This window comes from Eumetopias jubatus, unplaced genomic scaffold, assembly GCF_037043125.1.
Source record: "Eumetopias jubatus isolate StellerSeaLion01/CBP00866 unplaced genomic scaffold, mEumJub1_p1.0 scaffold_8, whole genome shotgun sequence".
Lineage (NCBI taxonomy): Eukaryota > Metazoa > Chordata > Mammalia > Carnivora > Otariidae > Eumetopias > Eumetopias jubatus.
The window spans coordinates 51244351-51258842 of record NW_028274814.1 but is presented as its reverse complement, the minus strand read 5'-3'; the positions used below and the strand labels follow the sequence as shown (position 1 = coordinate 51258842).

The 14492-nt window shown below is 40.1% G+C and overlaps 1 protein-coding gene and 1 long non-coding RNA gene across 3 annotated transcripts in view; one reads left to right on the top strand and one right to left on the bottom strand.

The window, feature by feature from the left end:
* The window catches only part of GUCY2C (guanylate cyclase 2C), a 71759-nt gene that overhangs the window by 37273 nt on the left and 19994 nt on the right, over positions 1-14492 (top strand). For both annotated transcript variants that reach the window (XM_028119738.2, XM_088025929.1), the window contains 6 exons: positions 765-870; positions 3960-4022; positions 4592-4663; positions 5133-5237; positions 10536-10622; positions 11738-11870. In XM_028119738.2, the coding sequence (XP_027975539.1) occupies positions 765-870; positions 3960-4022; positions 4592-4663; positions 5133-5237; positions 10536-10622; positions 11738-11870 (566 nt within the window). The remainder of the gene's footprint in view (positions 1-764; positions 871-3959; positions 4023-4591; positions 4664-5132; positions 5238-10535; positions 10623-11737; positions 11871-14492) is intronic.
* Positions 453-11859, bottom strand: LOC114221651 (uncharacterized). Its single transcript, XR_003611788.2, has 3 exons — positions 11750-11859; positions 10235-10335; positions 453-508 (listed from the first exon to the last, which is right to left on the bottom strand). It is a non-coding gene; the product is annotated as an uncharacterized LOC114221651 (long non-coding RNA).

The window sequence follows — 14492 nt, the reverse complement described above, 5'->3', positions numbered from 1 at the left end:
CTGTACTATCTGGGGGAAACACTTAAAAAATTGACATTTTGAATGTTGAAATACATGTTACATTTTCTCTATGCTTTTCTATTTTCTTTATACACATATTCTTAAAGGCACAAATGCATAAGAAGAACTGGCTTTTGGGGCACCTGGGTGGCTCAGTCGTTAAGCATCTGCCTTCGGCTCAGGTCATGATCCCGGGGTCCTGGGATCGAGCCCCACATTGGGCTCTCTGCTCCGCGGGAAGCCTGCTTCTCCCTCTCCCACTCCCCCTACTTGTGTTCACTCTCTCGACGTGTCTCTCTCTGTCAAATAAATAAATAAAATCTTTTAAAAAGAAAGAAGAAGAAGAACTGGCTTGTTTAGGAATCTGGTGTATTCTCTGGTGGCTTAAAAATTAACATATTTGCTTTCCAAGCTTACCAGTTTTGAATTGTTTCTGTTTTTTCCTTACTCTTCCCATGTCATCAGTTCAGATTCTTTATAATAGTGAAGGGCTGCCTTAGTGAAGGACCTGAGAAAATGATATGGAAAGAAAGAAGGGAAGAAAAGAAAGAAAGAAAAAGTTAAACCACCATCAGAAATCGTTACAGCTGACCTAATGGCCAGCATTCACCAGTTTGGGGAACATGGAATCACACCACTGGGCTAACATCTCTCGCCACATATCTACCTAAGAATGTCAGCGTTCTAAATTTCTCTTAGTGTTCAGAAGCTAAATGACATGAATGTTAATAAAAACCTACTGACTGGTTCTATTCCTTTCACAGAAAATATAAAAAAGAATATGAACTTCGTCAGAAAAAATGGTCCCACATTCCTCCTGAAAATATTTTTCCTCTGGACACCAATGAGACCAACCATATTAGCCTGAAGGTAAGATGAACCTCACCTGTTGAAGAATGCTAGGGCTGGTGCAACTTGCCAGGTATTTGACAAGGCTGGTAGCACGGTAAGAAATGGGCCAAGTAGGGATCCTCTGCTTGAGAATCTAAGACTTGGACATTTTCTGATTCTCAGCTTCCCATCTTTCCATTGATCCTCCAGTGTCCTAAATGTCAGCTGGTTGATCCAATGAACACTTCAGTGGAAGCTGAGATTTGGTGTGTTACTCATTCTTTGCCTCTGACCCAGAAGGGAAATGCATATGGTGTGCATTTGTCATGGAAGCAATGTAGAAATAAGTAGAGCATTTGAGCCCCCCTAAGCCTTGGCTACTACTCGGCCCATGCTAAGGATGTATGCTTATCTTGCTCATTGCTGAAGAAAGAGGCCTCTGTTGACATTTGCCTGCATTCTCCCTCTGCTAGGACACATCACGGCAGCCAGGAATAATCACTCCCCTTGGGCACAGCCAGTGGGCTCCAGCCCAATCATCTCATCTGCAGTGCTTGCCACAAGTTAAACTTGCCACGAGTTAAACTTTATCATAACTTTGCTGATGAGGAAACCAAAGGATGTGAGGTTAGGAAACAGTGCAGGGTCACGCACAGCTAATGAGTAGGATTACCGCAAATAATAAGAGTTGACACTTACTGAGCACTTCTCCCGTGCCAGGGGCATTGACCCATTTCATCTTCCCCCGACGAGCCCTGGGAGGTAACAAGGCTAGAACCTGAGGAACATGGTCACAGTTTGAACCTAGTCTGTCTGACTGTGAAGTCTAAGATCCTAAAACCTACCATTCACCATATTCTTACAGAGTTTTTAGACCAAAGCACACTAAGAGAAGAAGGAGACCCAGAACCTCCACATGAAGGGCATGGTGGGGTTCCTCAGCCTAGGGCCAAGTCGATAGGATAGTGTGACTTGAGATGCCTCCCTGCCTAAAACCAGCAAAAGTAAAATTGCAGCTGGGTCAGGTGTGTCCAATTCCTGCATGTCGTGCTCTAAGAGCTAGGATCCCCTCACGCTCTACAAGGACTAGATCTCCCTTGCCTCCAGTAATGCTCCTGCTCTGACTGACCCTCCTGTTGCACTGGGAACCTTACACATAAGACTTCTATTTGCAAAGACCACTCTATCTCAGGCAAGCATCAGGATAAAATCCATCTTGCGGTAATTCATGGAAAGGTGCAAATGACCGTAAGACTATCGGACTTCCCAAGAGAGAATTTTTGGACCTAAATGACTAATTGACAGTACCCCAGGAAGAGGGGAGGAGACCTCTAGAAGGAGTGAGTGCTCCTCCACCTCTGGTATGACACCAGGATGGGCTCCCACGTGGCCCACCTCTGCGCACATCCAGCCATGCCTCCACTCCTCACAAGCCTCCCCCACTGCCTCAAACCCCACATTTCATATTTGTTCTTTTTGATGAATCCTAAAATACTGTGTCTCTGTTTTCTTCAAATGTAGATATTTCTAGAAATATAACCCTTCCATCCCTCATCAGACATTACACAATTTTTATGCATGAATCCATCAGATTAGCCAGTCACCTGGCTAGACTAAGTCTTTGGGACAATAAGTTTAAGAGAGGGACCAGAGAGGTGATTCGAGGCATGGAGGGTCACAGTCACACAGAGTTTCAGGCAGGCTGGGAAGCAGGTGGCCAAGGACTAACTGTCAAGAGAGGTCTTCCAGCACTGTGAGTCAGGTGGAGCAGGGAGAAAGCCCAAGGAGGTCAGCCAAAGTCAGCCAGAGGTGGAAATGCCGCAACACCAGACAGGAAATGGTTCAAGTCCCGGATGTGCATATGCGCTGAAGGCAGAGATAAGGAAATAAGACCACGGGATGGGATGAGAAAGAGTACATCCCTGTGTGAGGACAGAAAGTGGCAGAAAACCAAAGCAGACAAGGAGAGAAGTCAGGAAGTTCAAAAGGATGAGTAACAGATGAAAATGATGAAAAAGATGAATATAACTCGTTTGAGGATAAAAGACTCAAATTTGCAAGAAAATTTCACAAACTTTATTGCATTTGATGCCCAGGACCCCTGTCAATTAGAATTTCCCAGATGAAATACTGAGGTTCAAATAGTTTAAATGAACTAATCGAGGGCTCAGAAAAAAGAAAGAGACAAGGCAGCAAGCTCAGATTTTGGCATGCCCATGTGTGACACTTAGTGTCATTTAACCCGTATGTGGCCCATTAGTAAAATGAGAAGAGGAAGAGAAGACATCTGACATTTGTTAATCTGCATTGTGCCAGGCATCATGCTTGGAATTTGATAGAGTTTATTTTGCTCACATTTCAAAAGGTCCTACGAGGTAAGTTTTAACCAATATCATAATACATCACAGGTTTCTGTGAGAACCAAATTAAAAGATGCACTATTTCTCAATCTCAAGGCGACCAGAAGTCTGGCAGACCAAGAGCCATATCTAGCCTGCAGGTGTGTGTGTGTGTGTGTGTGTGTGTGTGTGTGTGTGTGTGTGTGTGTGGTTTCATTTAATATTTAACATCTTCTAAAATTAATTGCCAAATACAAAAATTTTGGAATGGCATAGGAAAATCCATATTACCAGCTTCTTTTGACAGATCTGATGATCTGGTAACTCTCCGCTGAACCCAGAGCTGATGGGGCTGCCCCCCTTAGGCACCCCGCCCAGTGTCCTCACTTGCATTGCTAATTGAACCCTGAGGTGTGAGTTTGCAACTCAAGTCACAACAGGCTCCCCTAGGAGCACCTGTCTCTAGCTACAGACAATGATTCCCAGCAGAATGGACCAGGAGAGAAGGAAGCAAAGGAAATCCCTGGCTGACAGGCCTTCTTAAGAAGGGAGGAAGAGGGAGGAAGACCCAGAGGTAAGGATGAGAGGTAGATATCTGGAAAGAAGACCCTGGTGGGGAGGGAAGATGAGTAGTGACAGGGAAACACAAGGCAATTGTCAGTTTTGCCAGAAGCCTTCCCAGCGTGCTGTGAACCAACAGATACACCCACCTGGCAGACCCTCTCTGCCTTCACAGTAGATGTGACAAGATATGAAGTGTCTATAATAATTAGCCTTTTTTTGTGCCAGATCGATGATGACAAGAGACGAGATACAATTCAGAGACTCCGACAGTGCAAATACGACAAAAAGGTGACTAGTCTCCTCTGCTTCTCTGAACTCTCAGTCGGGCCGTGTTCCAGGCCTTCTGCTCATCCTTGCCCTGGCTCCTGATGTGGACCATGCAATGGTGCAGGCTGCCTCCAAGGGCTGTTCCTGGAGCTTTTCACAGGGATGGGCAGGGCTCTGCTTCAAGGGTTACAAAACTCACAAGCCTGGACAAATTGAAGGACAAACAGAATTTTTAAGGGGGGTAGAGAATAAGAAGGAAAGGGAGAAATAAAAGAGTTCAGAGCTGTCCAAAGTACCCTAGTATGATATTGTGGCTCACTGCCGGGCGAATACAACAATCCCATATGGGGGTTTTGTATCTTCTTTCCTCCCTGGGCCCTCCCTTTTCATTTAGTCATTCTTAAAGAAACATTCAAACCTGAGCTTATGCCAGGTACTAGGCACCCGGGATATAAATATCAATAAAATCGTGTCACTGCTCTCAAGAGCTTACAGTGTATGGGGAAGATAGACACACAACAAATTATCATAATATGCACAGAACTGGTCATGCTACAACATTATCTCCTTAATTCAAATGATCTTTGCAGCAAGTGATTCTAAAGGATCTCAAGCACAACGACGGCAATTTCACTGAGAAACAGAAGATAGAATTGAACAAGGTATGTGTCTCTTACTTGAAATCCTTAAAGGAGAAATAGCTTCACTCCATCTTCCCTGAGCACTGAAGTCCCTGGTGGATCCAGATGTTATGGGGGATGGAGACAAAAAAAAAGCCCTCAGACCAAGAAATGGGAGACTCTACTTCTTTGTTGAAAATTCTACCAACAGAAGTTGAAGAGTGGTGTTTGATGGTGTAAAAAATTTTAGACATCTATTAGCATGTCCTAGAAAATGGCCCTGATATTATTTGAATGTAGTCAAAGGTTCGTCTTCCAGGCTCCTTGCTGATAAAAGAAAAACTGTTGAGGAACATGTAGTGTCAGTGAGGAATGTACTGACATTCCAATGTATCAGGAATAATACATCTTCCCAAAGACCTAAAGCACGGCATGTTTTATTAGCATATTAATTTTTACTGTGGCCCTGCTCTCTGGCTGACTTGCTTTATAACTAAACATGTTATCTTAGTTGCTTCAGATTGACTATTACAACCTCACCAAGTTCTACGGCACAGTGAAGCTTGATACCATGATCTTCGGGGTGATCGAATACTGCGAGAGAGGATCCCTCCGGGTAAGGAACTATGATCATTTCCAATTTCCTAACTGGCCAGCCATATGGGAAGAAAGAATAGTTAGTAGAAATGTTAAATGTTTACCCAGTGAAATAACATCAGAGAATTATCAGGAAAAAGTGGTAGGTCCATATGCTTCCTAACTAGATCACTTAGATTTTGTCAACCAGTCTTACTACATCTTTACAAAAACAAAACAAAAACAAAAAACAAGCCAAAAATAGGAGTGTAGACTTGAAAAGCCAGAGAACAGATGTGGGAAAGTGAGTGATTACCTCTAAATTCATTTTATTTTACTTACCTACTTGCTTTTGCATTAAGAGAAAATTGGATAGTCAACCCTAACCAAATAAGCACTGGAGACTTGTCCATAAGTCCTGGTTCTGCTATAGTCTGAATTCCTACCCTTCTCTCCTTTGGGAGAGATTGAGGATGGCCCAGGAGTTGCCAGATGTGATCAGGCATTCTGGTTGAGCAAGTCCAAAGCAGAAAGAGAAAGTAAGACAGGGCTGAACCAAGTTCTTGGGAAGAACAAAGCTTCAAGCTAGGAATATCAAATCACTGGGTAGTTCAGAAGGCAGGCATACACGAGAACCGTTTACATACAAGAAACAAAGTCAGGTTTCAAGCAGAAACAGGACTAGAATGGGGAAATGGGCAGGAGCAGAAAGGAATCCAGGATAATTGCATCAAAGAGCATTGAAATATTTGCACCTCACCTTGTGCACTTTCTGGGCATCTGTTACAAGAGCTTTCAGCCTTTTAAATACCTTTGGGTAAGGTGACCATATAATTTATCAGGATACTTTGAGAAGGAAAGGGGTACTATAGCAATTATGTTGGAACAACAGATATAAACTGCAACTGGGTCCAAGCAAACAAGGACGTGTGATCACTGCCTTTGGGCTACATTCAGACCCAGTTTCTTAATTTTCTTAAAAATAACCCCATTGTCCTCCCTACAACAAAGTCAAAATATGAAGAATCGGGGCAGCAGCAACATCAAAGAGGTCCAGATATTCACAATACAATAAAATTTTTAAATACTAAAATTTTTAAATTAATCTCTTAGACTTTTTTTTTTTTAAATAAGCTTCAATTATAGAAAGAAGAGTAGCTTTCAAAATGTGTGGCATAAACTTAAATCTAGCTTCAAGGAAAAAAAAATAATAGCCCTAAATGCTATTTTCTCTTAAAAGAATAATCTGTTCAATGCAAAATTTAGAAGAATAACTATGGCCTAAGGAAAGGAAACTTACAAAGTTTAATTATTACTAAAAAGATAGAATTTTAAAGTGCTTCTATGAGTTTTTTTTAATATAAAACATAAAAGCTTTGACATTGGCCCCAACAACTTCTTAATAGACATGTCTCCTGAAGCAAGGGAAACAAAAGCAAAAATAAAGCATTGGGACTTCATCAAAATAAAAAGCTTCTGCACAGCAAAGGAAACAAGCAGCAAAACTAAAAGGCAACCTACAGAATGGGAGAAGATATTTGCAAATGATATCTCTGATAAAGGGGTAGTATCAAAACCTATAAGGAGCTTATAAAACTCAACACCCAAAAACCAAATAATCCAGTTTAAAAATAGGCAGAAGACATGAATAGACATTTTTCCAAAGAAGACATCCAGATGGTCAACAGACAACATCACTCATCATCAGGGAAATACAAAGCAAAACTACAATGAGATATCACTTCACACCTGTCAGAATGGCTAAAATTAACAACACAAGAAACAACAGTGTGTTGGGGAGGATGTGGAGAAAGGGGAACCCTCTTGCACTCTTGGTGGGAATGCAAGCTGGTATGGCTACTCTGGAAAACAGTATGGAGTTTCCTCAAAAAGCTAAAAATAGAACTACCCTATGATTCAGCAATTGCACTACTAGATATTTACCCAAAGGATACAAAAAAAATACTAATTTGAAGAGATGCATGTACCCTGATGTTTGGCAGCATTATCAACAATAGCCAAATTGTGGAAAGAGCTCAAATGTCCATCGACAGATGAATGGATAAATAAGAGGTGGTATATATATATATATATATATATACACACCATGGAATATTATTGAGCCATAAAAAAGAATGAAATCTTGCCATCTGCAACAACATGGATGGAGTTAGAGAGTATTACACTAAGTGAAGTAAGTTAGAGAAAGACAAATACCATATGATTTCACTCATATGTGGAATTTAAGAAACAAAAATGAACATGGAGGGGGGCAAAAAAAAGACGAAAACCAAGAAACTTTGAGGTGAGAGAACCAACTGATGGTGACCAGATGGGAGGTGGGTGGGGGATGGGGTTAAATGGGTGATGGGGATTGAGGAGGGCACTTTTTTTGATGAACACTGGGTGTTGTAAATGTTGAATGTTCAATGCAAAATTTAGAAGAATAACTATGGTCTAAGGAAAGGAAATTTACAAAGTTTAATTATTACTAAAAAGATAGAATTTTAAAATGCTTTAAATTTAAAGTAAATTCTACACCTGAAACTAATATTACACTGTATGTTAACTAACTGGAATTTAAATAAAAACTTGGAAGGAAAAAAAACCCATAAAAGCCTCTCATACTTCTAATTAAAATTTTTAAAACAAAAATGGGAATAAAAATAAGGCTATGGAAAAGATATTTTCAGTTGTGAAAGAATACTTCGTGACTATTAAATTATGAAATCTTAAAAAAGGAAAAATAAATTTCAGAAGCAATATAACCATGAAAGTTTGACTCAAAAACTAAAAACTTAAGTAGGACAATAATGATAGAAGAAATTATAAATTCCATTATAGAGAATACCAGATTCAGCTTAATTCTTTAAAACTTCAAAAAGTAATTCTCATTGTCCACATAAATACTATCCTAATGTTAAATGAAAAATGAACATCTTCTAAATTCATTTAACATTCAACAAGGCTAGCATAAAGTTGATAGTAAAATATGATTAAAGACTAACCACATTTATGAAATTAGAAGGAAAAATTATAAATAAAATACTAGTAACTCTAAGCCAGCTACATGTAAAAAGCATAATATAATCAGATATGGTCAATTCTATGAAAGGAAAAAATATTACTATAACACATCATAACAAAAGGTCATAGAAAACGCATATGATCATTTTAATTAATGCTGATATAAAATAAACACACATTCCTAACAATAACAATTTCAGGTCTTTCAAAATTACAGCCCTTCCTCGATTTACAATGGGTTACATCCCCATAAAGCCATCATAAGTTGAAAATATCCTAAGTCAAAAATGCATTTAATACATCTAACCTACCAAACAGCGTAGCTTAGCCTGGCCAACCTTAAATGTGCTCAGAACACTTATGTTAGCCTACAGTTGGGCATAATCTTCTAACACAAAGCCTATTTATGATAACAGGTTGAATATCTCATGTAATGTACTGAACACTATACTGAAAATGAAAAACAGGATGGCTGTATGAGCAGAGAATAGTTATAAGTGTATTGGTTATTTACTCTGTAATCGAGTGGCTGGCTGGGGAGTCTGAGGCTCATTGCCCAGCATCATGAATCGCCAGCCCGGAAGAAGATCCAGGTTCAAAATTCAAAGTGTGGTCTCTACTGAATACATATCACTTTCACACCATTGTAAAGTAAAAAAAATTGTAAGTCGAACCATCGTAAGTCAGGGACCATATATAGAAATGTTTTTCATAAGAGGGCTAGACCAAAGCTGATTCATTTGATTTCCGTGAGATGAAATTTTAGAATACCAATTAACAGGGCCTAGTCAGAGGGTTTCACATGGCCTTTTAATCCCTAAAATGCCCAGTCAACATTTAGGTAGTGTTTTTTGGCTCTCTGCCCCAAGGTAGGAAACCTCTGTTATCTGAGTGGTCCTGGGCCCGCTTCTGGTATTGCTTACTCCTGTTGGGAGCAGACAGCAGACCCTTCTACAGGAAACCACTCCTTTGTGTGTTGAATCTCAAAGCAAAGCCTGTGCCAATGCAAACTTTATAGGCCCCTCCCTGACATAACCCCTTTAGGCTTCAATCCATGGCAAATCCCATTGGAACCTACTTTTGTAAGGAAACAAATGAACCAGTCTCTCCCTAAATAAAAACAATATGCTTCCCATCTTATAAATATACAACAACATTGGCTAACCTTATTAGGAACAATTGACTCATTTATGCATCAAATATTTATGAGCCATCTATACGTGCCAGACTTTGGTTTAGATATTGCAGATAGAGAACAAAAATTACCACAGAGTTTACATTTTCATAGGGAGAAGAGATCATAAATAAAAATATAAAATATGTCAGGTGCTAAGGGAAAGAATTACTGTAGAATCTGTCTGCTCATAATTTCCCTCTCTTAACCTGGCCTGGTACCCACAGATAACTCAGCCTTATCTGAAATGATTAATGACTTTGGACCCTTCTTTGGAAATTATTGGTGCAGTGCCTGAGTTAAAACTAAAGGTCAGTGAAGCTGTTGTTAGGTTGTTCGAGTTTTACTGTGAAGAATAGTTACCAACTTCGCTAAAACCCTATATCTTGGGGTGCCTGGGTGGCTCAGTCTTTAAGCATCTGCCTTTGGCTCAGGTGATGATCCCAGGGTCCTGGGGTCAAGCCCCGCATTGGGCTCCCTGCTCAGTGGGAAGCCTGCTTCTCCCTCTCCCACTCCCCCTGCTTGTGTTCCCTCTCTCCCTGTGTCTCTCTCCGTCAAATAAACAAATAAAATCTTAAAAAAAAACCTGTATCTTGATAGAACCATCATTGTATTAAAATGTTGAGTTCAAAATTCTAGGTGATACAATTCACACAAAATACAAGAACTTGCTCTTATTGACAGAAGACTTGGTAAATGTAAAGAAAACTTAGGGGGCTGTAAGCTAATGGATGCAAGTGATCATAAAACATAAGCCTAAGGAAGGGGTTCCTGAACAGCAATTCCTGGTTGAAACACACTAGTGGAATTTCAGTGAGCTAGTACCTACAACCCACCTGTGAATCAGGCTGACAGCTCATGCTTCCGGCAGGTGTCTGCTCATTCCTTTGTCCCTGGCTGGTGGAAGAACCAGGATTTGGGATACTAGGGGTATCTCCTGCTCATTTCATTGCAGTGAGAGCCACCCGATGTTTCATAAGAAAGAAAAGAAATACATATTCAGGAAAATCAGGACGATGGATTTTCAGTTTGTTTCTGAGCCCCAGGCCCTGTGATTAGAAGATCATTATTAGCCTGTAGTTGTCTCTCCACAGTACCCCTCCTTGCAACTTCTTCCTTTCTTTTTCTGCCGTTCAGGAAGTTTTAAATGACACCATCTCCTACCCTGATGCTACATTCATGGATTGGGAGTTTAAGATCTCGGTCTTATATGATATTGCTAAGGTAAGAGACCTGCAAACACAAAGGCATTTATGAAAATGAAATATAGGAAAACAGATCTAGCAGGCTTTCAACCTCTCTGACCATTGGTTTCTTCATCTGTAAAATGATAGTAAAAATAGTACCTATGTCAGAGGGTTGTTGTGAGGATTTTGTAAATAATACGTGTCCTTCATAGGATGCTTGGTACAAGTAAAGGTTCGATATACAAGCTATTCTTTTTATTATTATATTTTTTCTACTCTGAGTTTGGGGCACACATTTTCGTAGACTTGCTGGAAAGCAAAATATATAAAGCTGCAGGCAAGACAACAATCTTCAACTTTTTATGAGAAACTATGAAGGGCAGGCAACCCTCTTGCGCGAGGCAATAATGAATTTGAACATGAATATTCCCAGATAGGATATGAAAAAGGAAGTGGATACCGCTGACCAGGACCTCATTCAAGAATGAAGAAAAGTCAGTCCCCAGATGGAGCTGTTTGAAACAGTCTTAAATCACCTGAAAGTCATCTAGGATCAGAATCACCCCACTCTCTTTGCCACTATTCACTCCTGTGATCCGGGATGAAAACCAATTTCTGCAAGGACACCTCTGGCCACCAGAGGGAAACACAGCAGCCCAAAAACCTAGGGTTGGGGGTGGGGGACTTCCCCTTTCATAACGGAAGGAAACATCCTCTTTCAACATAGAATGAGACCAATTATATTTTAGGAAATAATAAGGCTAGCTCCTTCTTTCAGAAAGGCAAGGCTACTATTATTCATATTTTTTTAATTGAGGTAGAAGACCAGGGATATACCCAAGATCACAGATTGAATAAGTGGTCAGCAGAAACACTTAAAAAAAAAAATTAGGATCAACACTTTGTTTCATATTAGATGTAACTATTTAACTACAGTCCTTAGACGACTGCCTCTTAAGATACAGTGCTGAGACAAATATTAGGGCGTTAACAGTATTTTTCAAGTAAAATTAATGGAACTAAATTTAAAACCTGATAGTGTGATTCTATCTGCGTGCTGAAATGGTTTCAGATTGTCATTTCTTCCTTTAAAATAATCAAGCAGCTGAAGAGTGTCCTATCTCTGTTTCCCTGTCATCTGAAAAATTACAGGGCATGTCATACCTGCACTCCAGTAAGACCGAAGTCCATGGCCGCCTGAAATCCACCAACTGTGTGGTAGACAGTAGAATGGTGGTGAAGATCACTGATTTTGGCTGCAATTCCATTTTGCCTCCCAGAAAAGGTCTGTAATGAATGACATTTTTACTGGATTTCCACTTAAAAAAAAAAATTCTCCCAAGTCCATGTAAGGTGGTCAGGGAGTAGGTGATGCTGATCAGAAAATAAAGACTTGGAGCCACAAGAGGAAACAGTTGGCTCATTCTCCAGCACTTCACCCTTGTCGGTTTTTAACAAGTGCTTCTTGAGTCGAACAAACCTCCTCTGTGGGTTTCCTTCGTCCGTGTGTTTCTTGATATCAGTGAGGAAATCATGAAGAACTTACTGGCTGAGGAAGCAGAACTGGGTGAAAAAATAGACAAGGTTAGAGTCGTAAGAGACATAGAAGTCATCTGCCCTAACCCTCTTCCTTCATAGAAGACAGAATTGAGGTTCCAAGAGCCCAAGAGATTTGCCCAAGAAGATAGAATTCAAGGCTGAAGACCTATTTCCAAACTCTCATTCATTTATCTGTGATAATGATAAAAAAAACCCTCTTCTTAGTAAAATATATTCTTACCTATCCCTTTCTGGATTGTGCTAAGGGTCAAAAAAAGTAACAGAAAGAAAAGTGATTTGCAGTGTTTAAAGGGTTTTTCATGTTGAACATTTATCCATTTTTTTACTATAACTCAGGGTCAAACAGCCTCAGAAATCTAGCGCTCATATATAATGCCTCAATATAAAGTCCCACCTAGATCCAAAAACTGAAATTCTATTTCTAATTCTACCTGGCAGTCCTTTAGATTTCCCTTAATAAAAGAAAAATTGTGGGGCGCCTGGGTGGCTCGGTTGGTTAAGTGTCCAACTCTTGATCTCAGCTCAGGTCTTGATCTCAGGGTCGGGAGTTCAAGCCCTATGTTGGGCTCCACACCGGGCGAGGAACTTACTTAAAATAAATAAGTAAATAAAAATACATTTAAAAAATAAATAAATGAAAGAAAAATGACAATTCTGCTCCTACTTCTTCAGTCACATCAAGCATAAGATGACATTGGACTCAATCCAGTAAGTGCTTGATGAATATCTAGCACGTGTCAAGCATGGTTCATCGTGTGGTGGAACAAACCCCCTTCATTAGATGACTCACCACAACACAAAATCAGATGAATTGCTCTTCAAATGCTTTCTTCTTGGACATCACTCAGTTATACCTACCTCTCTGTGCTGTTGGTTACCTGAATTGTTAGCATATGTGGATCTACTTACCTTTCCTACTACCCCAAACCATTAGGATCAGTCATATGTATATGAATCACAAGTCACATAAATTAATAAGACATAAATTCAAAAAGGTAATGAACATTTGGATGGCAAACCAAACGTGAGGAAAACGTGCCTCAGCATAAGCATGCCACTGGACCTCACAACGTGAATCTACAGATTTTTTTTCATTGAAACTGCTGAAGACAGAAATCACAGAAGGTTTAGAAGGAGCTAGGTGATCCTAGAAAACTTACATGGGATGGAGGAAAATTAATGGAATGCCCTTATTGTTACTAAATAAGCTATGTGATAAGATTCAAAACCCAAGTGTCTGTAGGAACCAAACATGGAACACAGGAGCACTTCACTTGTGTGAAGTGGACTACATGGAAAGCATTAGGAAGTAGGCACAGAGTAAAATTACTGTATGCAGTAATTTTAAAAAATATTTTACGTATTTATTTTTGCAAGAGAGGAGTGAGAGTGAGCACGAGCCGGGGGGCGGGGGAGAGGCGGCAGAGCAAGAAGCAGACTACCCGCTAAGCCGGGAACACGATGCGCCGGGCTCGATGCGGGGCTCAATCTCAGGACCCCAGGATCGTGACCTGAGCTGAAGGCAGATGCTTAACCGACTGAGACATCCAGGTGCCCAAATTGTATGCATTATTTTTTAAAGGCTACTGTGGGAACCCAAGAAAACACATCTGTGAGAATAGCGGATTTAGAGGCTGCCAATACATCCCACCTGCAAAATATCAGTGATAGGCTCTTTATTTAAATGCTTTTAAACATGTATGCATATATATTAAACATAATACTTTATGTGACAAAGTATATAAATGTATTTTATAATAAAAATACATAAATTTATATTTTTTATTTATGAATGTTTTCATAGAAGTATGCCATATGTCCCAAAAGCTGTTAAATCCTCAGCCTCTCATATTCTACTGCACTCATTCTACAAATATTTCCCGAGTACTTCCTATACACCAGGTGCTATTCTAGGTAGGCTTAAGGGGTTTTTTTTTAATTTTTTTAAATTTTTTGATTGTTATGTTAATCCCTATACAGTACATCATTAGTTTTTGATGTAGTGTTCCATGATTCATTGTTTGTGCATAACACCCAGTGCTCCATGCAGTACGTGCCCTCTTTAATACCCATCACCAGGCTAACCCATCCCCCCACCCCCCTCCCCTCCAGAACCCTCAGTTTGTTTTTCAGAGTCCATCGTCTCTCATGGTTTGTCTCCCCCTCTGACTTACTCCCCTTCATTCTTCCCCTCCTGCTAACTTCGTCTTCTTTTTTTTTTTCTTAACATATGTTGCATTATTTGTTTCAGAGGTACAGATCTGTGATTCAACAGTCTTGCACAATTCACAGCGCTCACCGTAGCACATACCCTCCCCAATGTCTATCACCCAGCCACCCCATCCCT